This window comes from Kryptolebias marmoratus, linkage group LG22 (genome assembly GCF_001649575.2).
Source record: "Kryptolebias marmoratus isolate JLee-2015 linkage group LG22, ASM164957v2, whole genome shotgun sequence".
In the NCBI taxonomy this organism is placed as follows: Eukaryota; Metazoa; Chordata; class Actinopteri; order Cyprinodontiformes; family Rivulidae; genus Kryptolebias; species Kryptolebias marmoratus.
In genome coordinates this window covers 13,630,790-13,656,665 of record NC_051451.1, presented here as the reverse complement: position 1 = coordinate 13,656,665, position 25,876 = coordinate 13,630,790, and the positions used below count along the sequence as shown (strand labels likewise).

Here is a 25,876-nt window from a genome sequence, read left to right as displayed (position 1 = left end):
ACAATAACAAAATCCAGAACCAAGGCAAAGGCAATGAACAAAGAGAACAAGCATGACAAAACGGAATGATCCAGTGAGTAGTGAATGAGAAAGACCGGTACTTAAAGACAGAGGATAATGAGGAAAATGGACACAGGTGAGAGAGAATAATTACAAGCAGGTGGAGATGGGCGTGGCAGACCTAACAGGAAAAGTACTGGGGAGGTGGAGAGTGACAGGGCATGAAACAGGAAAACTAAACCGAAACAAAACAATAATCAAACACAAAACTGAAAATACCAAACTATGACAGTTTTTTTCTATTGTCGTTTGTTTTGAAAGGATTCTAAAGTGGAAACCATAGTGAATTCAGTTTTACTACCAGCATACATGTATCTTCCTTTACATTGATCCTCTGGATGGGTGAAAATGAAGGATTCTAAAGATCTGCAGCTAGCAAGATTAGCAGCAGCATGTCTTTGTACCTGAAGCCTCTGTTTTATTAGATGTTTTTTTTTTGCTGCAAGACATGGGGTCAAATATTTAAAGAAAAAAAAGGGTAATTACAGACAAATCACAGTCTTTTTGCTTAAAATGCTTATCCATACTTTGTATTACTTTAAGGTCCACTGGTATACTAATGAATGCACCAATGATTTGCTGTACTTACGCTAAATTGTAATGTTTCTTGCTTTTTCAAACTTATTTTTTCACCAATTGTCTGAAAGCAATCCTATTTTTCCTTAGCTAAAACACACCGGGGATATCAACAAAATCTAAAAATAACCTAATGATTTCAAACACATTGACTCAGTCAAAAAAAACCCCAACAAACTAGAAGATATCAGGTGTGTCCTGGCTTAGTTGGGGCAACTGCAATCTTTAAATGACTTCCAGTAGTATGCATCTAAACTAAATACAGAAGGAAATAAACCAAACTAATAAAGAAGGAATAATCAATAATCAGTCAAAGCATACATTTCTAAATGAGTGATGCATGAGCGGGAAACTCACACATTGGTTCAAAGCACACCAGTTATGTACTCATTCATAATGTCTTCCACTGCTTATAGCGGAGGGTCTTTTATCTTGTTTTTATAGTTTTGTCTGTTTGTTAGTTTTATTTTTTTATTTATTTTTTTTGCTTCTTTTACTATAACTATGTGCACTGTGTTCTGTCTTGTGAATTGTATAGTGAGGTATTTGTGTTTACTTGTCTTAGGACAAAGAATGAAATTTAGCTGTTGTGCTAATTCCTGCATATTGTGGTAATGTTCTTTAATGTGCACTGTTTTAATCAAAAAAAAAAAAAAGAAAAAGATACATAAACAGACCAAGAAAACCACTTGAAACTAGATGAAACATAATGACATAATATCAATAACAGTTAAATGTTTGGTGTATGTGTTTGTGTGTGCATGTATGTGTGTGTTTTTGTGCTTTTAGAGGTATGCGCTGGGAGTCATACAAACCTGTAAGTAGTCTCTCCCTGCTCTTTCCTTTAGTGGGATAATTAGTGGGATAAAAAGGAGGAGACAAAGGGAGAGAAATCAGTCTTTAAGCTAAATAAAACTGCATTACACTGATGGATATGGAAGCCATCAAGCCCATAGAACTTTAATCGGGTTAAAGTTCAGTTAACTACCTTTTTTTTTCCAAGCACATGCAAGCAATGGTCATACACAGTCAGGTTAGGCATTAGTTCTGAGTGAAGCATGAAACCCTGTCTATGTATGTAGTCTTTACTTCTGGATACAAAAAATGTATGTGAAGCTATAAACTACTAAATACGAAAACTGAAATTTGCTTAGTGAATACTTTTGTGAATTGTTTTTATTAGATTGAGAGATTCCATCATGCAAACACTGTTTTACAATCCTTTAAAACACTGTCAGTTTCACTGTTATCAAATTATTAAATATGATGATGGTGTTCCTGCTGTTCCTGCTGGAAGTGACCCATACTGCACCAGAAGTGCTCCAGCTAGCTGCTACTGCTACTGTTTGTAGCTACAAATAAAGCATATAGTTCTATGTAATGAACAAATGACACAAATTAAAAGTTTATAAAACTGTTTGCACAAACCACTATGAATTTATTTTATGACTGGAGTTATTTTAAGACAAATCTCTTTGCTCTTGGTTCTGTTCAGACTAAATGTTAGTCAGAATTAATCTCTATTTCTCAAAACTGAAGTCATTCAAAGAATCTCTACAACTGTTAACATATTAATTAGAAATGCCAATTCATAAGCGCTGAAGCATCCTTATTATTACTATTCTATGTTTTTGTCTGTTCTCCTGCCCTGCAGCGTTGAAAACAACTACATGCATATTATACTAAAACATGCAGTTATGACTTGGCAGCAGTACATTGAATTTTGTCTACAAAATTCACATCAAAGTGTGAGAAATTTTCGTTTTCTGGCAAAACGATTGAGAAAACCCTGATCTCATTGAAGCGCTACAGCTCATATTTTATTATGAATAAAATTTATTTAACCAGGCAAATCCCATCTCTTTTTCAATGGTGGGCTGGGCCTGAAGGCAGCCTAACATGCATGTTTTTAGACTGTGGGAGGAAACCGGAGCGCCTGGAGAAATCCCACGCAACCAGAAGGAGAACATGCAAACTCCACACAGAAAATCCCCAGATCCAAACCGGAGCTTGAACTCAGGACCTTCTTGCTGTGAGGCAACATTGCTGACCGCTAGTCCATCGTGCTGCCCAAATATGTCACAGGGGAAGTTTTAATGAGTCACAGAAAGTTGGACTTGATATGTCTAAATGGACATTTTGATAGATTTAGTGGTTCGTTCACAATCACAGTTTAGATTTTATAGGTTTTGGAAATTTTTCCATGGAATATTCACTTGAGAGTTGATGTCACACAGTCCAACTTTTGATTTGTCTTAACTTTCAAAAATTTTGTGAACACTTTTATTTTACTCTAACTTTTTAGTTTTACAGTTCTCCTGATCTTAGTTCTCTTTTCAAATTTGTAAAAAATGTAGAGATTTTTTTTAGATTAAATACAGAGGTAATGTTGGGATTTTGGTGCAGTAGCTGTAATGGCACCCCTCAAAATTTATCCAGGAATTTAATAGTTGTTCAATACCTAAACCATAGTTTTAAACAACTAAAGGAGTCCCATTCATCAGAATATTTAGGGCCTGACTGCAGATGCTACAGTAGACAAATCACAAGAGAATGTATGAATGTATTATAATATAAAAAGGGTGTTAAAGGTTATCACAAGCCAAGCAAACTACACCTGCATGAGGAAAAAGTGTTAATGAAAGTTGAAAAATGGTTACAGTGCTTCATAATGATCAGCGAAGAGCAGAAACACCAGTAAGGACAAACAGCTGAGGGGAAAGAGATGACGTTCAGGGCTGAGAAGCGGCAGCAGCCATGTTTGTAAGTCTGTAAGTTGTTACCTACTTGGCGGGGCTGCAGGTATGCAACGCCTTCAAATGAGGCTTCCAGGTAGCAATGGAAACTGAGTTCTCATCAGCAGCATAACTACGCCAGACACACTACGTGCAAAGTCAACAGGATAAATGATGGTAAAGGAACAATTAATGGAATTTGGGAAGAACCAAAAAAATAGTGGGGTAGAAGGGTGTATAAGTTGGGTAGGATGTGAGAGAAAGATGGTGAGGAAAAAAAAAAAAAAAAAGAGGAAAAACTCGATTAGTTTCTTGGGGTAGTGTGGATGCAGTGTTGTTCAGGGGGGGTTGTTGGCAGAACGTGGGGTGGTGATGGTGGTGCTGGTGGAGGGGATACATGCCTGAGGGGTGGGAGAGCACTTTGGTAGTGATGCCAAGTGGCTCTGAGGTAGGGACGAGCGCCGTCGGTGGAGTACAGACGCCAAGCTGCCTGGGTGGGGGAGGGAGCAGAGATGATACACACAAACAACAACCACAAGGGAGGGTGAACGCACAAACATGGTGAAGAAACGAGACCAAGTTTTATGTGAACATCTGACATAAACAGAGATTATGTAACCTGCTGGCACCAAATCAGAAGTTCTCGATATCCAGTTGTGTTTTCATATATGCAGCTTTTTTTTTTAAAATTTTATATGACAAAGAGAACAGATATTGTTCTCTATATTTTATATTCATTTGAGCATATAAAAGTAACTGGATTATGAGTAATAAATGGTGCTAAGTTAAAGAAGTTTTTATCATCGAATTATTTGAAAGTGATTTCATACTCTCTGCGTTCTCAGATTCTTTATGTTTGTTTACTTTGTCAAATCTCTGAGCTTTTGGATACAGTGGTCGAAAGACTAAAGCCTATCACCTGCCTTAATGCTTCCTACAGAGGCTGCAGTGCTTGTTTAAATATTATAGAACAATTACGTTAATAGAATAATAAACACTTGGTTCAGGTAGTGGGAGTTGGGATATAAATCTATGAATTTTCTGACATTGATAGGTGGTTTAATGTTTTTCTGTCTTTAGATCTCTCAGTTTTGTTTAAAATTCCTTTTTAAAGTAAAGGCATATAAATCAGATAGATCCTCACCCAGGCCATTTTTTTTTACTAATTGGCATTATATATAAATAAATGAACTGAGTAAACTGTAAATAAACTGCATTGATTTGGACTGATTTGTAAATAATTAGATTTAAATTGAACTTCTTCTCAACGAGCCTTGGAGAAATCTAAAGTGGAACAATCCAGTTAAAATTAAAGTGAGCTTAAGGTTTTTCCACTTGTAGGAATGTCTGCTCAAAGACCGACAATCGTTTTGTCCTTTTGTCTCAGACTAAGTTCTTCTCAAGCTAAAAGCAACTAAATGAAGGTTCAGTAAAGGACTTTCTTCTCAATCTAAAAAAATTACACTAAGTTGAATCTTTTGTTTTCGAATTCTGCAGCACCATAACTATTATATTCAGCCAACTTTTTCATTAAATGATGAGGTAGAAGGATCGATTCAATTTGGCAGGGGACGCAATTTTGCTTTCTTTAAACTCTAAACCACCGTTTTCCTTAAAACCTTCACAGCTGAATGAACCTCTTCAGTGGTGCCAGTTCTGGTTGTGTCACAACAAGAAAACACTTTAAACACAAGTTAAAAATTAACTCTGGCCACCTGCCATAGACTGGTCAGTTAGGATTTTTGGTAGTTTTTACGCCGATCAACACCATTTCTAATCTATTTGGAGAGCTATTGTTCCCTCAGAAACACAAATAAATAATAAGTGTTAGTATTTTTGTGACCTGACCAGCTGCTGTGGCTTGAGGCCAGTGGTAATTTCCTGTCCTGCATGCAGACAAATACTAGACCAACGACCAACAATTATTGAAAGCAGGGAGAGGGGTGTGAAATGAGGGAGTGCACTGAGGTTCGATGACAAAATCCACATATTTAAGACATTAAAGCTGCTCCCAAGTTTCCTTCTTGGTTACCTGTTGAGAAAAATATTATATTATGAGCTGACATATAACAGACACTGACTTGATCCAGAGCCAATAAAACACAAGCGAGTTCAACACATGCAGGATGAGACGCTCACTTAATGAGTTGTTTTGGGGTTTACATCCGACACTGCTTCAATAGCCTGACTTATTTTAGTTAAACTGATTGACGGTATTTTCGTGATTGGAAGCCAACTAGCTTGCTTTGTTAAACAACAGTCTTATAGTATTATGGGATATTATCAGCAGAGAGAGTGAAGGACGTCTTGATTGCATTTGCAGAAAAGGAGGCAAGCTTTGTCAACTTGACATTTTCAGTCAAGAAAGTACTTTTAAGACACAGGCATAATTATTAAAAGTGTAGCATGTGTAGTCATTGCTAAGATTGCTCATGTCAGGAACTTTTGGTCTGCCTGTATATAACTCCAAATTTTGAGAATGGTTTGTACATTTTCACTTTCCATATCTGATGCAAATGATAGCAAAAAATGGCTCAGTTGTTTAGGTTTTGGATTACACTGTGAGGTGAAACATTTCAAAAAGTGAGGCCGGGGTGGTTAATAATGGAGAAGAGCTGACAGCAGATACAGAGAACCGCTTGCAACAAACAGAAACCCACACACACACACAGCTGCACACTTGTAGTTATGCAGACACCCCAGAGCAGATATTTATTGTTCATTAAAAAGCAATGCAGCTGGTCATGTCTATTACAATGACTGACAGTCTGGGGGAGCGTCTACCCAGGGATCGATCGCCATGGAAACGGCTAATAAATCCCAGCAGTGTGTGTTGCTTTTGGACCTGAGACATGACAGTGCTCCTCACACACCATAATTCATTGTCAGCAGCTCTCCTGAACAGCCCAGGGAAAGGCAACACACACACACACACACACACACACACACATATTTATTAAACACCTAAATGTATCCTCACAGCGGTCGCATTCATGCTTTTTATTAAAACACGGAACACATGAATGAAAAGCCAAACAGACATAGAAATCACGGAAGTGCACTGAAATTTACACATTAACGGAAAAAAGAAAGTTGTCTGTGTTCATACAGATCCTAAATGCCTGCAGCAACTGCTAGGGAATGACGAATTCAATAGATAAGAAGTGATTTTGTTCACTCGATGTGTGTTTCTACCTGGATCAGGCTGGCAGCTGGGTTCCTTCTTTTTTCAAAGTGCTTCTGGCGATGCTGCTCCTGCACCTTCAGGGCAAAACCTGACCCCAGGATGCCCTATGAGTACAAAATCCCACATCCACACAATAAAAAAAAAAATCCATCAAATTAAAAAAAAAAGTGCCCCATATTTAAACGGGAGCAGCGTCATTACGTATTATTTTGAAGTGATAAATGTATTTCACTCACAGCTGGCAAAGCAAAGAAGGAGATCCCAAGCAGAGCGAAACCAGCTGATAATAACCGCCCTGTCCACGTCTGTGGGGTTTTATCACCATAACCGATTGTTGTTAAGGTGATCTGTAAGGTCAAAGGTCGACTGTCAGGGATCCATACTGTTACAAGCTATTACACAATCCATTTTGGGTCCGTTGGACATCAGCTCAAATAGTAGGCAGTTTCAGACATGAGGCGTGTTTGACAGTTTCATTCAGGTATACCCCCCGACACTTACAGAGAAGATGTGCAATATTTGACATCTGCACAAGATTGAACAATATATCAAGTGAGGTAGGTCATAAAACCTGAAAGAAACCAGAAGTTTACTTTAACATTTCACACTGTCATAAAAATGAATATGTCAAGTAGAAAATATGAATTTTCTTCATCTTTGAACTTGTTAAACAACAATAAAAGCAGAGGTCGATCAAAATTATTTTTTTATGGCCCATGCAGATTTTTTAAAATGAGGGCAGCCGATGGCCAATATGCAACACCATTTTTTATTTTATTTACAATTGTTAGTCATTATTATTATTTGACAAAATATAACAATAATTGCCTAATTTCATAAATGTATATTTAACAACCCTTGGAAGAACTTGTTCATTTACAAAAAATATCTAGAAGATCTTTCTAGCCTAAAAGAATTTAATTGTAGGTTACAGTAAGATGGTTGTAGCTGCTGCTGCATCTTCATTTTCCTACTTGGTAACTGATTAAGCATGCACAAGCATGACTGATTACTGATTTTTTAAAAATGGTAAATATCAGCTATAGATTAAAATTGGTTAGACAATTAATTAGTTTATCTCTAGATATCTCTATCCTCCTAAACTTTCTGCAAAAATTAACCCAGGTATTTTTTGAAACAAAGAAAAAGGTTAATTTTGGCAAAAATGGGGCATGATGTTTTATTTTACTTCTTTTTTTTTTTTTTTTTTGCCCCAACCCCCAAAACAAAACATTTGGTTAGGCAAATCAAAAAAGGACTAAAGGTTTGCACAGTGCTGTCATTTATTTTCAACCTTTTCTGAGAACAACAGACTATGTGCCAAAATACAAAACCAGTGCATTTGTGTTAATGTAGTTTAAAATTGCGCTTTGTTAAAAGTAATATTTAAATGTTAAAGGTCCAGTTTAGTAAACGTGATAAGGAGAAACTGAAGGTATAAAAGTGAAAAGAAACTGGTACTGAAAATGGCAACCTAAAAGTCTCAAATTCAAAATATTGTAACAATTCCTCGTTTCCTCAAAACTCAATTCCTTTTCGTATTAACCCTTACTTGTTTTTCTTTGAACACAATTTGCTGGAAATGAAGCTGTCCAAAAATTTCAAAGCTATTGCACCTTTCCAAACAATGTATGAAAGGGTTTTGTGCCAAAAATGGCTCAACCTCAGCCGTCAGATAATTAAAACTCCGAAAATGCTCATAAAGTTGTTGCTCCACCTTTGATTGCTTTCCACAACAGCCTCACACAAGTCAAACAACAAAGCAACACTAACTAGCTCGGTGGCCTTGAGGACTGTGCGGTATGAGTCACCTCTCACTGCTGCTGCTAGATTCACTGACATTTCTAACTCAGATCTCCCAAGCATTTAAAACATTTTGAAACTGAATAGATGAATAGAACAGTGAAATCATTTAAATGCCAACCCCTATGTAAGTGCAAAGATGCTTCTAAACCAATGTTGTTGTTTTTTTACCACAAATGAAATAAAGCAAAACAAAGATGTACCAATGTGAAGGACAAGCATATTCAGTATGTGTGCATTAAAGAATCACATCACTGCAAAGTAATTCCTGAATCTTCGTGCTGGCTGGAGGTTCACAGTTTTCTTTCTGACAGCCTTTGCGTTGACTCATACAGCTGCAAAGTTTTCTGTAGCTAAACTTCAGCTTTTCACATCATATATAACAGCTTTTAGTCTCTAAGAGACAGGACGACGCCTCAAGGTCTCAGAGCAGGGGAACAGACTGTCTGAGTATCAGTCCCACAAGCTTCACAGGCCAGTTTCACCTGGCAGCAGGAGAAAATTGGATTTATTGATTGGGCCCGTTTCTCGATTGCGTCTTGTCTGTTTCCACACTTCCGAGGGAGGATACAGGAGGAAACAGTGCAGCGCAGCCAGCCAAGTGTGACTTCAAGAACTACTCTTGCTGGGGTTCGCGTTGCCAGTGTCATTAGGGTCACGCTGAAAGTGAAAATGGAAATTTATCACTGTTGTCAGAAAGATGCAGTGCAACTTTTATCTTGATACAGTTTGATTAAGGAGGGGGCAAAGTGAGGTTTGAGAAACAGATTGTAAGATTCACAACTATGTGGGAGTCCCTTTAATCTGAAACTTTAAAATGTTAAAAGACAAAGCTGTCAAAAAGATTTCCGTAGTTCTCCAGAAAGCTTTGTGCTCACTCAACCTGCAAAATGTGGAGTGTTTGTTTATGTACAAAAGGTGTGGATATAAAAAGCCTCACCACTTTCGTATCTCTGATGTGTGTGTGTGTGTGCTCACCGTGCCCCACCACAGAGCATCAGCATACGTATCAAACTCCTTGTTGAATTCTTTCTCCACCAGATAGACCAAGAAAGAGGAGAAAATGAGCACCAGGAACCCAATATACCAAGCAGTCACCAGCTCCTGCAAGCACAAATCAGCATAAAATATATCTGCTACCTTTAGGGAAAAAAATATTTTATATTCCATATTTTCTTCCATGCAGCAGAAATAGCTGAAAAGCAGAAGGGATCTTGGTATTTACCAACACCATCAATATGTGCATTAAGGAAACAAACAGACCTTGACAACTGATTTTTTACTGCTTGAGGATGCATAAAAATATAACCTTAAGTAATATAAAATTACAGCACCACAGCATTTTAAACAAATAAGTGTATAAAGACAAAACAGAGAGCACAATACATTGTAACACAAAAAAAGATGCAATAAAAACAGATTAAAGTCAGACTAAACACATTTTAACACTGTATTTAACACCATTTGTAATTTCTATAACATACAAACAGTTTGTTGCAAAATTTACTTCAGCCACGTTGGAATCATAAACATAGTCTAACTAGACACAAGTCCTGTGGCCAGAAGTTGAAGCCACAAAGGACAAGCGTCCCCTAGTGGCTGGTCGCAGTACAATCTTTAGGTCCCGCCTCTCTGAGTAAATTAATGGGACATTTTCCTGACTGAAAGAATAAAAATACACTTCAGGTAGATATTGTCTGTTGTTGAGATTTTGTGGTAGTTCTTACCTTGTAGCTCTGTGTTTAAACATGCATTTTCTTTTGAAAATGGTCAATTTCAATTGGTTATTTGAAGCTTAAAAAGATGTCATGTTACACTATGATTGACATGGTCACAGCCTGTCATTATTATTATTATTTATTAGGATAATTTAAAAAAGATTAACTAATCTTGTTGTGGCAAAAAATTCTAAATAAATGTTTCTCAGGCATTATTCATGCAGTCCAATAATCTTTAAAACAAGTAGTAGTAGCTAGCAAGGTTTTAAACTTTGACTGAACACACCAAATCTATCATCTTCCATAACGTTCATAATTTAGAGCAAAACAGTCTTTAGTAGTGGTGATCATTATGAGTTAATCTACAGAAACAACACAGCACTGATTGATTAGCACACCAGATATCTCAAATGCAAAAGAAATGTAAATAAAAAGTCGCAGCTCACAGATTATAAACACCCTACCTTACTATGTGCATACACTACAGATCCAAGCAGCTTCCAGGTTCCTCCCCTCCGGTCCATGCGCACCATACGCAGGATCTGAAGGAAACGAAGGCTGCGCAGCGCAGAGGTGGCAAAGACGTTACCCTGGCTACCAGCTGAAACCACAGCAACCGAGGCGATAAGTACGATGATGTCTGGGGAGTAAAGCAGTGAAAATTAAAGGTCATGGATAGCACAATGTAAGGAGCAGGAACTGTGGTTGACTCACCTACTTTTTATATTCATTCATCCGTCCATTAAAAAAAAGCTATTAATTCGCCACAGGTTGTCTTTTTTCTGTCTCTGATAGTCTTTTATTTGTCACTGTGTCGATTTTTCTTTGCTTTTAATGCACAGCAAGCAATTCTCTTCCTTACTAAAGTAAAAAGAAAAGAAAAGGGAACAACCTTCTGCTCCAATTAAAAGCTACCTGCATGCCATTCTAAAAAATCCATTCTTTATTTTTAAACACAAGTATTTATATTTTTGTGAAGTGAAGTGAGATTTATTTATATAGCACTTTTCAGCAACAAGGCGATCCAAAGTGCTTTACAACAGAAATAAAAACAGAATCCAATACAGCAAATACATAATGAAACACACAAAAAAAAGAAAGAAAAAACATATTATTGTATCACTTACACATTTGTGTAAGTGATATAATAGTGCCTGAGAAAAATCAAGTCTTAGATATAAGTGAACAGAATATAACAAATTTGTTTAACAGCTCTATAAAACTTTGTTTATTTCTGACACAGTCAGCCAACTACTCTTGTTGTGGCAAAGCACGTCAAACCACAAGAAACATTTTGCATAATTTTAAACATGCATCTTAGTTATTATTCCACTTTTTTATTAGTTTAAGGATAGTTACCTATGACACAGAAGGGCTTCCTGGCAAAACGGAGGCGTCCCTGCCAGCCTCTGTATCGGCAGCAGCAGCCAGCGCTCCATATCCTGATGATGTACTCAAGGCCAAACACGACAATCATCACAAACTCCTGCAGAACATACACACACAAACATGACATCATAAATACAGTCACAGCAAAGAATCGTTGTTTACCATTGTTTCTGTACTTTATTGCAAATATATACTGTATGTGCGCTTTATAGTCACTAAACATTTTAATAGATCCTGGCAGAAAAAAGAAGAACTGGTCTAATTAGTAACAATAATTATGTATTCTGATCAAACTGGAATGTCATCAGAACCATTAATGTTGTTATTATTTATGCTAGTGCTTTCCTTGACAGTTAAGCAGAGAAGTGACTTTTATTAAGAACGATGAATCCAAAGACCTCCCACAGTGTCATAGTCTGGTATTTTCAGTTTGTTGTTTTTGATTATTGTCTTGTTTCTGTCATAGTTTGGTATTTTCAGTTTGTTGTTTTGATTATTGTCTTGTTTCGGTTTGAGTTATTATTTCAGTGTAGTTTTTCCTGTTCATGTTTGCTGTCACTATTCACTCCTCCTCAGTCTACTCCTGCTTTCTGCCACACCCATCTCCACCTGTTGCCAATCTTCATTACTCACCTGTGCCCACTTCACCTGATTGTCCCCAGTGTTTAAAACTTGGTCTTCCTCTCCACCTCCCTGCCGATTCATTGTTGCTGGTTAGATGTTTGGTTGTTTGTTTTGTCCACGGTTCTTCCTTGCCTCGTCTTGCTATTTCTGTTAGGGATTTCTGTTATAGTTATTTTTGCTGCCACGTCAGCTTTTTGTTTTCCACTTTTGTTATTTAAAAATAAATCTTTTTGTTTTTTAAATTATGAGTCTGCGTATTGGGTTTGCCACGCTCTCCCCACATCACGACACAAGACGTGCATGGTGAAGGAAACTTAAGGCTTTGTCTTGATTTCCGTGAACCTAATAAAAGTGTGATAATGTAATGTCACCCTCTGCCTCGTACGGAGGACTTCTTCACAAAACAAACACCAAAATGAACTGTTCTGCAAAGGGAACGACACTCACCCATCTGGACAAAAGACTATGTGATGACAAAAAGCTTTAGGAAAAAAAGTGAAAGAATGTGAACAAATGTCTTTTAATATTGAGCAAATCTCAGTTGTAATTTCAATATTTCTTTGTGTTTTAGGAAGAAAACTTTATTTGCGATTAATAGCACTTCTGCCAATCTTTCTGAGAAAATCTACTTTTGCTTATAGTGAAAGAGGTTGTTTATTTGGGTAACAGGGGACATGCTGTTCTTAGGTTTACACAGTGAATGCATTTCTGTTCTGTTGCTGCTATTACTTCTTGCCGCAAAAAGGTAGAAGAAACTGTGTTAGTAGAGATAGGAGAGTAAGAAACAGAAGATACAAGACATTGTGTTCTTGAATGGCATCTTATGTATAATCCTCTCATAACTATTATAAATTAAGAACTAGGTGTATTCTCCCACATGTTGATTAGATGTGTAGTATTTATCAGGAAATGTATGTTTGTATATTTGCATGCATGTTTGTTTGTGACCTACCAGGATGAGCAGGCAGTACGAGGAGTAATCCTGGTAAGCAGGAATGGTAGAAAACACAGACAGAACCAGACATCCAAACACCAGGATGAAACTGCGAAAACAAAACACATGAATGATGAATATCATTAAACAAATAAAAACAGGTTTAGGCTCGTTAGCTTTGGCGTTGCACTTATTTGCAGCAATAAACAAAACAATTCAAATCTTCCAGGCTACACAGAGCGTGATTTAAACAGTTTTAAGTGCTGAACATTATTTTCAGTTTGAGCATAAATTGCAAGTTTTTCGCTTCACTAATTTTGCCTTATCAATGTTATTGTGGCAGTTCTGCTTGCTCACTTCAGATGTAAACAAGTAGCTGACACAGTGCTGCATATTGGAAATGGTATTGTGTTACAGCTAGTTACTCAACGAGGAAAATCAAAATGTGAAATAAACAGTAACAATCAAGTTGCAGTTTTTCTTTTCAAGAAAACAAACCAAAAAAAAAAAAAAAACTACAGACAGTTTTAGAGAAATCAAACTAAAGTCCTCACTGTGCCATGCTTTGTTGAATTCACAGCTGATGGTTTGGCTTGAAAGAGAAGGCCAAGCACAAAGAAGACATCATCAGCATTTCACTTTGAAAAGGTTCTGCTTTTGCACATATTTTGCAGATAACAAGCATGTAGAGCTGTAGGTGTGGAATCAGCCCTCACTGGACTACCATTTTCACACAGAACTACAAAATGTTGGATCAGAACCAAAGAATATAAGCAATATAATACCCTAGTATTACACAACATTCAGAATCACCATTCTAGATGTTACAGTATCCCTAAATTTGTGATTAAGTCAACACCTCACACACAGGTTTTAAATATAAATACAAAAATATACCTAAAAAATTTTTGTAATAATAAGCTAAAAAATTGGTAGCAATATAGTACCAATCTGGTACTTACTGGTTACGCTCCATGGTACCTACAGAGTACATGCCAGGTGCATACTGATTAAGTACCCAATAAGTACTCTGTAAATAAGTAATATCAGAGTTGATATGTAAAAATCTAAGTGGTAAGCTAACCTTATAGTGATAGTCACTGTATTCCATTACTTTGTAAAAAATTACTTTGTCAACAATGAAAATAAATGACTAAGATTAATGTTAAGGTATAAATCTAAAGATGTAGGGACACAGACAGATGGACAATGCAGCCTAACATATGGTTTCACATTAAAAATAAATAGCATCATTCCTCATTGTATCATTTACATTTTGAAGCCTCTTCATTGTCTGTCTGCTGCCTGCGAGGAAACTCTGTCCTATGACAGTCATATGGTAACTTGCTTAATGAGCAAATACAAATTAAAATTTAAGAGGTAGCCTCCAGGCAACATGTGCGCTAGCGAACAATCCCAGCACGGCCTTTTCTTTCAGAATATCTCTGAACTGATTTCTTTTAAGCCATCTGTCTTTCTGATATTTATGGTCTCATTTCAAGAGTTTCTTTTCCATCTACACTTCAGTCTTCTTCCCATCTTATTTCCAGAACACTCTGTCTCCTCTCTTTAATCTTTAATGTTCTTCCTCCATCCCCCTCGCCTCCCTGCTACCTTGCTGTCTTTCACACCTCAACTCCCCACCTTCAATCTTTCTCTTTCTGCTGTAGTTTTTGTCTCACTCTGAAGACTCACACCATCGTTTTGTATTTTTCCTCTCCTCTGGCTCTGCCGTCTGATTGATGTTGCCATTAATTTTCCATGGGTTTCATAAGACATATGAAAAGTGTGCATAAACAGTGTGTGCACATGTGGCTGAGGACAGATAAATCTTTCTTTCCCACCTTTAATGTCATGCGGACAGACAGCACAAAAGACAGATTTGCAAAACGCATTTGTGGTGGAGTTTGTGTCTTAGTGTGCGTTTGTGCATCTGATCCTGTGACCTGGCAACTTGTTAAAGTTACATCCTTTCCATGTATGTTACAGTAATTGATCAGTGGAAAGCTCCAGTGCAAATGAGTGAGAGGATCTGGAGATAAGGTTGTTTTTACTCTTGGTGTTTTGTAACTCAAGCACAACTTTTCCATTATGTCCACTTGCTGTCACAAGTGGACTTCTTTTTTTTCCTTGATTTTTGTTCAGGCTGCATTCTGACAGCTCACATGCCAAATCAAAACTAAAACCACATTGTTTACCAGGCATTGTTGCAAATTTTTAGAAAAAATGTTGAGGAATTTGAACTGCCACATTATTGGGACCAAAACAAACACTGCTGGCGCACACGATGTAAAGTTAGGGTTTGCAGTTCTTAGTGGTTTTTACAGTTTAAACAAAGTTGTAGCACTCCAGGTACATTGGTGAGGTTTTAAGCCCCAATAGACATATATTGTACAATTTGAGAATTCACATCAATATGTTGAACTGCTCCTCAAGCATTCCACTTTTTTTTTACATTACTATACAAAAGTCTTCAGTCATTCCTCATTACTCATTACATGTAATTAACTGTGTCTCTGCCACAGCTATTCAACTTTAATCAACACAGAAATGCCTATAAATCAGTCAATTTTACAGATATAGAGATAAAATGTAGTGTGGTGGTAGACGAGACCTCTCCCCATTTCATACTTTGACCACTAACAGATCACACAGGATCTTTGTTTAACATTTTGACATGCATGGCAACAATTTGCATTCCTTCAAGGAATGCTGCTTTCATTTTTTTTTTAGTTTACTTCCAAGGAGACAAATTTTCTTACAGTATTTTAAAGTATAGGTGGTATTGATCATTGGGTGAATCAATAAGCATCAACCATGTGAGTCCAAAAGAGTTTTTAGCAGAAGGCTTGAATTATGTCCAGAAGATGAATTTCTCAGGTCCTGCAACTGATCTTTGACGGACTTCTTTTGTTTGTTTTTTCGTGTCCTGACATTTTTTGTTGTTGATGTTTAATACTTTTTCACATTTATCTTTTTCTTTTTTTTCTCATACTGCACAATATCCTGTCATGTTCAGGTACTAGGACTAGACAAAAAAGGAAAAGGAATGAAAGAACAACCAAAGTTGAAGCAAAGCCTAAACCGCAGACCTTCAGAAAGCAAAAATGTCATGTTCTTCTTTTGGATCAGGCCGATGCAGGGTCCAGGTGAAGTTTGAATTGGACATTTTTAGAAAAAGATACAACTGAGGTGAAATCAGTCAGGAACACATCCACACTACCTGACTTTCTCAAAATGTAGCCCTCTCTTTTCATCCCAGTCAGCATGTGTTTGCTGTCATGCAGAGGACTTCACTATAACAACACAGGGGAGAATTGTACTTGGAAAAAAAAAAAAAAACATTTTAAAAAGTGACTTTGAAAGAAGATATTTAAACTCAGTTTGTGTCTGCACTGTTGAGCTGTTTCTGCAGGCAAACTGCTGTGAGCCACCCATGTGCAAAAATGACTGTCAGATAGCACTGTTTTTCAAAAACATAAGATATATACTGACGAGATGGAAATGTTTTTGAAAGCTGAGGTGTTAATTGGACAAATCACACAGAGTTGTGTGTTTGTTGGACATCACCTGAGTCTTTTATAAAGTGGTTAATTATTAACAATTTTCTTTGATAATAAACAAAAGGTAAAAAAAGAAAAATGTGTTAAAAATCTAATAACTAATAAAATGATTAAAAAGACATAATGGCTCACTCAAGGGTTATAGAACAAATGAAATACCTCCAGGCTTTGGGCAGAGTTATTCCATTTTTTAAAAAGGTATTTGATCAAAGATTCGGTTTTAAAAAGGGTTTGGTTTTGTTCAGCTTTCAGTGCCAGGTCTGAAAATGAGTGACAGAATATGAACCAAATTGAATACTACAAGCCTGAAAATGCCAGATGAAAAAGAAACTGAGCATCATTCGGTGTTTAGAGGCCTTGATTATAACCTTTGGTGAAATCAGAAACTGAATAGCGTCTGCAGATTACATTTAGATGCTACATAAATAATGACAGAAATGATATTGGTAACAACACAAGCAGTGGTCATGCACAATCAGACATTTTTTTGCTATTCTGAAGCACACAAAAAACCCTTTTCAGTTGAGAATAAAGGACCTTTTGGTGGACAGGGGCTGAATCTGTAATATCAGTCATCATTGTTCCAACATGCTGCTGGGAAAGTGTTACATCTGAGGCTTTTGAGTTGGCTGTGTGGTGCTAAATGATAGATAGTTTCTTTTCTTTTTCTTTTCTTGAGCTAAAACCTCACAATTTTAGATCATAGATACATTCTGCATAAAATCAACTGCACTCTCCCAGGAACATTGCTTGTCTTCATGTGTCTATTGCACCTCCCACTGTATATCAGTTCATGAAGAAATTATTCAGTGAGCGCAGACAAAAGTGATGATTCAGGATTTGATGATAGGAGCACTTGTGACACACAGTCAGTAGTTCTGGTACACTGATTGTCTTTATAGGAGATTTAGCCACTTTATCTGTCACTTACAGACATTACAGACATATCCTTCTGCCCTGAGGCCCTGAGGCAGAAGGATAAGTGCATAGTAGCAAGTGTTAGTTCAGTGCCTGCATCTGGAAGCTGATTATATTGCAAATAAAGTACCTTGTTCACAAATTATCCCTGTGGCTTTTTGTGTCTTCGTCTACTAACTACCGAGCACAACGTTCAAAGCTGCCATTTGTCTTTTTTATTAAAGGACAATAAAATTAACAAAGTAGAAACACAAGTCAGTTACTGAAAAACAAAAGCTAAAAAAAGATCCCTTTAAGCATCATCTTCAGCACTAAAATCGACTGACGTGAAAACAATTTGCAATTTAATGTTCAGCTCAGAGAAGTCCAGTATCCCGCTGGTCTCACACAAATAAAAAAATGAAAGGGTGGATTCACAATTCCGGGTTACAAATGAATGAGTTTAAATGTTTCTGGTCAAAGTGGTAGAACAGACTGGGAAATTGATAAGCAGATTGGGGCAGCATGTGCAGTGATGTGGACAATGTACTTGTCTGTTGTGATGAAGAGGAAGCTGAACAAGTCGATCTGTGTTCTAGTCCTCATACTAAAACTGGTAAATTGGGTTCACTTTATGGATTTGGGTTAATCGGATCCAAGTCCACACCCCAATAAATGAACAAACAACTTACAAATGATGGAAGAAAGCGAATGGAACAAAAATGTAAAATGTACAAATCAAATATACTATAAGTTAATTAAAATGTTAAGTTATGTTAAACATATGTTGTGTATGTAAAACATTTGTAAATGTGTATGTATAGCAGCTGGTTTCTGGTCAGTTTTTAACCCAAATCAGAAACCCCACCCATTTGAGTATTCATCTTTTCAAAGGGTTCAGCTGTTTTTTCGGAGAATCCTGCAAACAGGGGTAATCGAGACCTTGGAGTCATGAGTCCTGATTCAGTGCGAGGATTCAAATCATTAACCTGGGTGAGTCAGTAAACAACCAGCTCTGCCTCACATACAGTATATGAGTAGTGCCTTAAAGAATGGGATTGCAGGTAAAAGCAGCTAAAATTGACTTCCTCTGAAGAGTGGGAGGACGGTGAGGACAAAGTGAGGATCTTGGTTATTCAGGAGGAGTTTAGAGTGGAGCTTCTCCTCAGCCTTGAAAAGATTCAGTTCAGATGGTTTGGATATCTGGAAAGAATGCTTTCCAGACACCTTCCTAGGCAGGTGTTTCGGGCACATCTCATCTCACTAAGAGGAAGCCTTGATGCAGCAGCAGACTTTAGAACACCTTGGAGTCTCCCAGGATGAGCTTTAAGCAGTCTCTGTGGATCTCTGTTTGAGCTGTTGCACAAATGGGATGGATGGATGGACAATTAGTATGCACTGTGTCAAAAAAGCAGGAATTAAATTCAACCAAAAGAACCAAACACAAAATATTTAAAAATTTACTAAGAATCAGAACATAATTTCTTGGTTAATGTTTTGCATTTGTTCCATTTTGAGACCATGTCCTACTTCCTATGTCCTACTTCTCATGTCCTATTTGTATTGAGTTTTCTCTGGGTACTCTGATTCCCTTCCACAGTCCCAAAACATGCATGCTAGGTTAAATGGACAGTCAAAATTGTCTGCAGGTGTGATTGGGTGCATGAAGGGTTGTTCATGTTGTCTTGATAAGGTCCAATGATGTACTTGTAACCTGTACAGGGTGTACTCTGAGAACTGGAGATTGGCACCAGCTCCCCACGACTCTAAACATGAACAAGCGGGGAAAGAAAATGGATGGATGGATAAATTTATTTACTGTTTTTTTTTCTTCTCTCAACTCTGCCAATTAGTCAAGTATGAATGTTGGAATTGAAAGATGTGATGAAAAATTGTAGCAGTCTTAAAAAAGCCCAACGAATATCCTGTTAGATTTATGTAAAGTTACGTGTCCTCTGGCAACAAATGCAACAACCCCCCCTCCCCCGCCCCCGCTGATCAGCACTGCTTGAAATTCTTTATTGATTGGACAGTTTTTTGTTTTCTCATGAAAACATTTTTAAGTTTCTTTTTTTTAAAATAAAGTCCAAGATGTTTTTTGTTTTTTTTGCAACAAGCTGTCTGCCAGTTTTCTTATCTGAATCAAAATTTGTTCAGTTTAGGCACATAAACTCTTTGTTTACTAGACGGAAAAGAAGATCGATATGAACTTTACAAACAACCTTCTACAAAAGTTCAAAATAGATCTCAGAGGGTCATACATAATGAATGTGTATTTTAGGGATAGGTTAGAATAGTTGGATATAAACAGGCTCTTAAGAGTGTTAAGTCTTAAAATCTAAGACAGAAACACAAAGAACACACATTGACATTGATGCTTAACAGAAAGTAAAAACACGGAGTCTATTTACAGATGTTCAGTACATGAACACAGCTGTCATGTAACAGAACATTTGGATGTGCCCCTTTATTAAATTCTAGGGATGTCCAGCTTAATTACTATCCCATATGCATGTTGTCAGACCTATTTGTAGTTATAGTGGGTTGGGGGGAGGGGTGGGGGGTCTACCTCAGACCTCAGTTGGCAGAGACCAACTACTGCTGACTTAATGTTGATGAATGACCTGGGAACAAGCAGAGAAACCCATATACAGCAAAAAACCACAGAACTCCTCCACAAGCTGACAAAGACTGCTGAAAAGCTTCAGCAGAGAGAGGTGAGTGTGAGTAATCAGGTCCCTGAAGATTTGCAGTCGGGGCTTTACAAGGTTTCACTACGAGGATCTTAAAATGGAAACAAAGTATGCTCAATGAACAGTAGCTGCCCCTAACAATGAAACATGAGTTTCCATTACCAAAAAAGTTTGTCTGACGTCACCAAAATTTTGTAGTGGTTTTTTTTTTTTGTGAAGGTTTTTTCAGTTTTTTTTTTTACCACAACCAGATTCAGATTTATGTTTTGGGAGCAATTCTTCCTGCAAACTCCTCCCTTTTTTACTGATAAACCTTTTGGGTTGTTTCAGAATGTCTTTTGGATTAGCAATTAAAACCTCTTGTCAGTTTCTGTAGATTTGTGCCACATATTGTGGTCTGCGTTTTTTTAATTTGTTATGTTTTGTTTTCCGAGAAATGAATCTAGATGAAAATTCCTGGAAATAAAAGCTGAAATGTTGATCTCTTGACTTGTAGTAGTCTTTGGACTCAAACCTAAATGGTTTCCATGTAGAACAGACAAAAATAAGAGTTGGCCTTGCAGTTCCATTAATTTTCAAGGGGAACGTTGTCTCTCTTTCTTTCCTAATGGGAAAATTACAAGGATGAAAGTCACAAGAGAAGAACTTCAATACAAAATAGTACTCATTCAGGTGTTTTATAAAATCTGTAAGCAGTATACTGTCACATGTACAACCCTTACACTAACAAAAACAATTAAAGACCCTGAAATCCTCCAAGGAATGCATATCACCAGCTGTCTCTCATTCAATTATTATTTCATCAATAAAATAATTTTTTACTCAATCTCACGCAATCTCAGAGTATGTGTTGTAAATGACAGTCAGCTACTGACATCAAGTTCTAGCTCAATATCTCTAAAGTTATAAGCCATTTTTGTGTTGACTAGTTTCGATCGGCAGCCATCTTGAATTGGGATGACTTTAAAAGTTAATCAATTGTAGATTTACACCCAATGATTACTTTCTGAGAGCTATAATTTAAATCTGGCCAGTTGTTGATGGGATATTATGCAAACACACGCACACGTAGACATGAGCAAAAACATCACATGCCTTCCACCTTTCTGTAGCTGACATTATAAATATGCACACAGCTTTTCACACTTTAATGCAGTTAAACATGAGACAGATGAACTTCACTTTGTCATTTCATGCAGATGGTAAAGTGTCTCTTTTCAGACACAATGTGCTTCACATTGTGCCGATCTACGTGCATTGTAAAACCATGAAATATCCACACGCAGAATAATATAGGAAATTGGTGCTCATCATGCTTCGACTTTTTTAATTAGCATTTGCTTCAGATTGGCTCATGTGAGAGGTTAAGGTTTCCCAGACAATGCAACATAGCTTTATTGATTTTCCTAATTTCTTTCAGCGTCAACAGTTCAAACAGTTTCTGTCAAGAGAAAAGAAAGAAGTGAAGAAGAGAGGAAAAAGAAACCAGTGAGAGGCAGGAAGAATAGTTACTTTGGATAAATGGAGTAAATGCCTCATAGTGTCGAGGTAAGAAAAGAAACGCCTGAAAACATAAAGGAACATGGGACGGCCGTGCACAAAGAGAAGCAGTAGAGAACTCCAAGGTGGCATTAGGAACAAAATGCTGAATCTAAATGACGAAACATTACAGGAGTGTGATCAGCAGGCTCTCCTGGATGAAAGTAGCAGAGCCATCAGAGGCTTCGATGGGAGGATAAAGGGCGAGCTTAGCTATAAATAACATTCCTCTCTCAAGGAAGGGCCCATTACTTGATACATCAGAGACAGAAAGATTATAAAAGAGATGACAAGCTGCGTGAAAGTGACTGAGCGCAGCTCTCTCTTCTTTCTTTCGCTCCATATCACTGAGTCATCTTTTTCTCCTTGGATCCATATCAGCATCGATCCATTAATCAACTTTATTCCTATGTTTGAGTAATTCTGCAACATGTTTTATTGTTAACCTTATAAAAGTCCAGGAGGAGGGTTGAGAGAAGTTACAAATAAAGATTTTGTGAAAATGTCAGGTAGAGAGAATAAAAACGAGAAGAGAAGTGAATGCACAAGAGTGATACTGGTAGGCTGAATTTTTTTGCCACTGGTTATTGTGTTTATTGGACACGTTTATATTCTTAGCTGACAATGGTCAAAAAAGCTCCACAATGACCTTTTTCTAAGCAACTACTTGACCAGAGTTGAGTCAAGAATACAGCTTCAAACCACTTCAAACCACTTCAGTGTTGAGTGTCTGCCCGCTTTGTTGTGGGTTTTAAGCGGTTGTAAAATGTAGCCCATACAGGTGCTGGTCATAAAATTAGAATATCATGAAAAAGTAGATTGATTTCAGTAATTCCATTTAAAAAGTGAACTTGTATATTATATTCATACATTACATACAAACTCATATATTTCAAATGTTTATTTCGTTTAATTTTGATGATTACAAATGACAACAAATGAAAATCTGATCCCTTTAATACCAGCAGAGCCTACTTGAAACTTAAAATCAATCATAGACACTGGTCAGTCTATAAAAAAAGTCAGTCAGTACTGCACAGAGTTACTGCACTAGAACTAGACTCAATATATGAAAACCAAGGTTTTAATTTCAGGATGAGGTAAATGCTGCGGTGTCTCTGGACTGCAGGCGTCATCAGAAATTCAGAATAAAGTAGGTTTAAAGATGAAACAGACTAAAATCGTTATTCATTAGTGGTAACAGGTTGTGGAAAATATAAGGTTCTTTAAATAAACCAATTCTGACCTGGCTCCAAACATCAAAAGGGTATGATTGGTCTTAACTTGTGTGTTTCAGTCAAAATTACTAACTTAGAGTCTGACCTTACAAATTTTACAGTATTTTGACTGCCTTGCAAAATATCTTTGTAAGTTGTGGAAAATATAACGGTTTGAAAGAGCAAAAGCCAATTTCTGAGTGCAGGGAACGTCAAGAGTCAATACTGTGATGTGACTAAGAATTTAGTCTGCCATCATGAACGAAACTCTTTTTCCTTTAGGTACGGCACTTAATTTGAACCCCGTCTCTGCTTGTTTTGTGGGAACAAAGTTTGTGTAAATCTTATTGAAAATATTGGATGAAAAGTGTTAAAAACTGCCTACGTAGAGGAGCAGAAAGACATAAACCTGTAACAGTATAGATGTCATAACAACAATTGACTGGTTCAGTTTTGTAGCCAAGTTCCATCCTGAGTGATTGGATTGGAAATAGATAACATGAAATACAGGTCTGAATGGCCTCAATGTGCATTGAAAACATCCTCACTCAGACCATCTTTAGTGTGTACATCTGCATACAGAGGATAGTTGAAATCTGATTGCAAAAATGGCAAGGTGTGAACACTGCTGGTCACTTGCAGTTGGATTACCCAAAACGAATACAAATGGACATAAAGTGCAAAGTCTGAACAGCCCCTAGAGGTCTACCAGGTGTTTGTTTTTGTTTTTTTTTTCCCCATCTAGACGCCATGTGATCGCATGAAAAGAGAGATGGGTAGACAAAGTCAGGTTTGGGAGAGGGGGAACGAAGAGGATGAAAGAGCCGGAGAAGAGCCAATTTTCCATGATGATGGCTGAACTGAAGACGGGTGACGAGTGGGAGAAGAGTTGGAAAACTTGGTGTGTGCTTGCGTATGTGTCCTTGCTAACTAGACACAGACTGACATACTGCTGAAGAAAGCCAACAGCTAACAGGGTTCATAAAAATACTGGCTTACACACACACACACACACACCATGCATCAGATTCCTATCAGCACCCACTTCAACAGTAAGACTCCTGTTCAGAGTGCTGCACAACAGATGTCAGGAAAAACTGATGGTGAGTGAGATAAGCTCATATGGCAAAAATGTAGTTTAAACTGACCATATTTTAATTAGACACTAATAGGAACAATGGATCAGAGATAAAAATAATAATAAAAAAGACAAACTTGTTGAATACCTTTTAGTCTACCTAAACGATTTCATTCCTGAGAAATAAGATAAAACATAAACATTCATATCCGAATCAAACATCTGAGCTGAGCTGTAATGAGAGGCTCAGCTCTGCAGTTTCTGCAAAGACTGCAAGCTATTAATTTTATATAAACTCTGCTTGAGGTATTCATACACCAGCTACACCTTCCTCCTTCTTCCTGTGGCGTAAACACTGACTTTTTCCACTTAGCTTTGCCAGCAATATTGCGCATTGATGACAGAAAGTATTGCACCTTTTGTGTCTAAAGAAAGTCCACCGGGCTCGGTGGGCAGCCTTGATTAATGCCACTTAACTACGAGGTAGCAGCACGTACACAAAAGGCTCATTACTCAGATGGAGCTGGTAGAGTCCAAAGATAACTATGATTGAACAAGGGCAATGCCTGTGCAGCTCGTTAGGCCAAGACCAAAAATATGGCTTGTCAGGAATCTATTCTTGCTTGTTGGCTGTATTTTAGCATGTCTAGCATTTTCAGAAGATAAATTAGGTAACATTTGTTTGCATTTTCACACAGTGGGTTAATAATGTGAACTAGAGAGCATCTTGTTTATTTTGTGAGAAGTGTCCGTATAACATGGAACAAAAATACATGCGCTGCTTTATTATAGTTATTTTTATGCATTTCTTTTATATTTTTGCCTTTGGAAGCACACCTATTCTCAAGCTGTGCCAGAGAAACTGTTTTAGGGAAAGTTCATTGGAGATGTGTTTCAGAACCAGATATGAAGAAACTAAAGTGTGTGTTCATTAATAGTGTGAAGGTTGAGTCAGCATTCACACCATTGTTTTCCTATGGGTTTTTTTCTGTATGTTTCTGCTAAATAACTATTTCTGCATCCTTTGTGCTATTTTAGCCATTTAGATTCTGTATCAAAACATTCAGCTCATTCAGTAGATTGGTGCAATGACTTTTAGCTTTTCTAATTTTTAAAAATATTTATCAAAATATTTACCTTTATTTATAAATATTTCCCCCAAATAAATAAAATGAAATTTCTTCAATTTCTTCAAAAACATTGTTTACTTTAAAAATTTGCTTCAGCATACTTACTCTGTTCTGGTCTTCTTGTGCTAATTTTATTTTATAGTCACCATTTTGTCACTTTTAGTTTTAATACTTTTAGCATTTAGCTAGCATTTTAATACTTTTAGTTTTTCTAGCTAACCTTGATACTTTTAGCTAGTCTTTTCATACTTCCAGTTTAAAACTAGTCTATTTCTACTGTAAACTTTTAACTAATGTATTGCTACTTTTAGCTTTTAGCTTTACTTTTAGCCTTAAGGTTTATGAAACATGTATGCATTAGTCAGGATAATAAAGGGCAAGGCATTATGTATGTTACAAAGACTGTGATTCTGTAACCTCAGATTTTTTTGTCCATGTGTCATATAAAAAAAATACAAAAATAGTGCTGCACAAAACTTGTGCAGCGCCAACAGTGCATATATAGGTCAGCTTTAGTTTAGCTCATTCTGCCAACAGAATGACAAAGTATTTTTTCCTCTAAAATGTAATATTTTCGTAGAAACCCTGCACAGCAAATCCAGGAGGCCCAGATTAACACTGTCAGATTTGATTTCAACACTTTTAAAGTGTCTATATGGGTCCACACCAGAAAGTGTTAATTTAACTCTTTTTGGAGAGTTGGTACCTTAACTCTTATAAAGTGTCAAATATC

General features: G+C 37.0%; 1 protein-coding gene across 4 annotated transcripts in view; it reads right to left on the bottom strand.

Annotated features, from left to right (window-relative positions):
• Positions 1–25,876, bottom strand: part of kcnq5a (potassium voltage-gated channel, KQT-like subfamily, member 5a) — a 94,606-nt gene that overhangs the window by 21,979 nt on the left and 46,751 nt on the right. For 2 of the 4 annotated variants that reach the window (XM_025008782.2, XM_025008788.2), the window contains exons 2-8: positions 13,045–13,135; positions 11,439–11,565; positions 10,544–10,719; positions 9,340–9,465; positions 6,795–6,905; positions 6,567–6,662; positions 3,773–3,861 (exon numbers count right to left, since the gene is read on the bottom strand). In XM_025008782.2, coding sequence (XP_024864550.1) covers positions 3,773–3,861; positions 6,567–6,662; positions 6,795–6,905; positions 9,340–9,465; positions 10,544–10,719; positions 11,439–11,565; positions 13,045–13,135 — 816 coding nt within the window. Of the gene's footprint in view, positions 1–1,451; positions 1,479–3,423; positions 3,519–3,772; positions 3,862–6,566; positions 6,663–6,794; positions 6,906–9,339; positions 9,466–10,543; positions 10,720–11,438; positions 11,566–13,044; positions 13,136–25,876 lie in introns of all 4 variants that reach the window. The other 2 variants (XM_025008780.2, XM_017430871.3) reach the window with 2 other exon arrangements.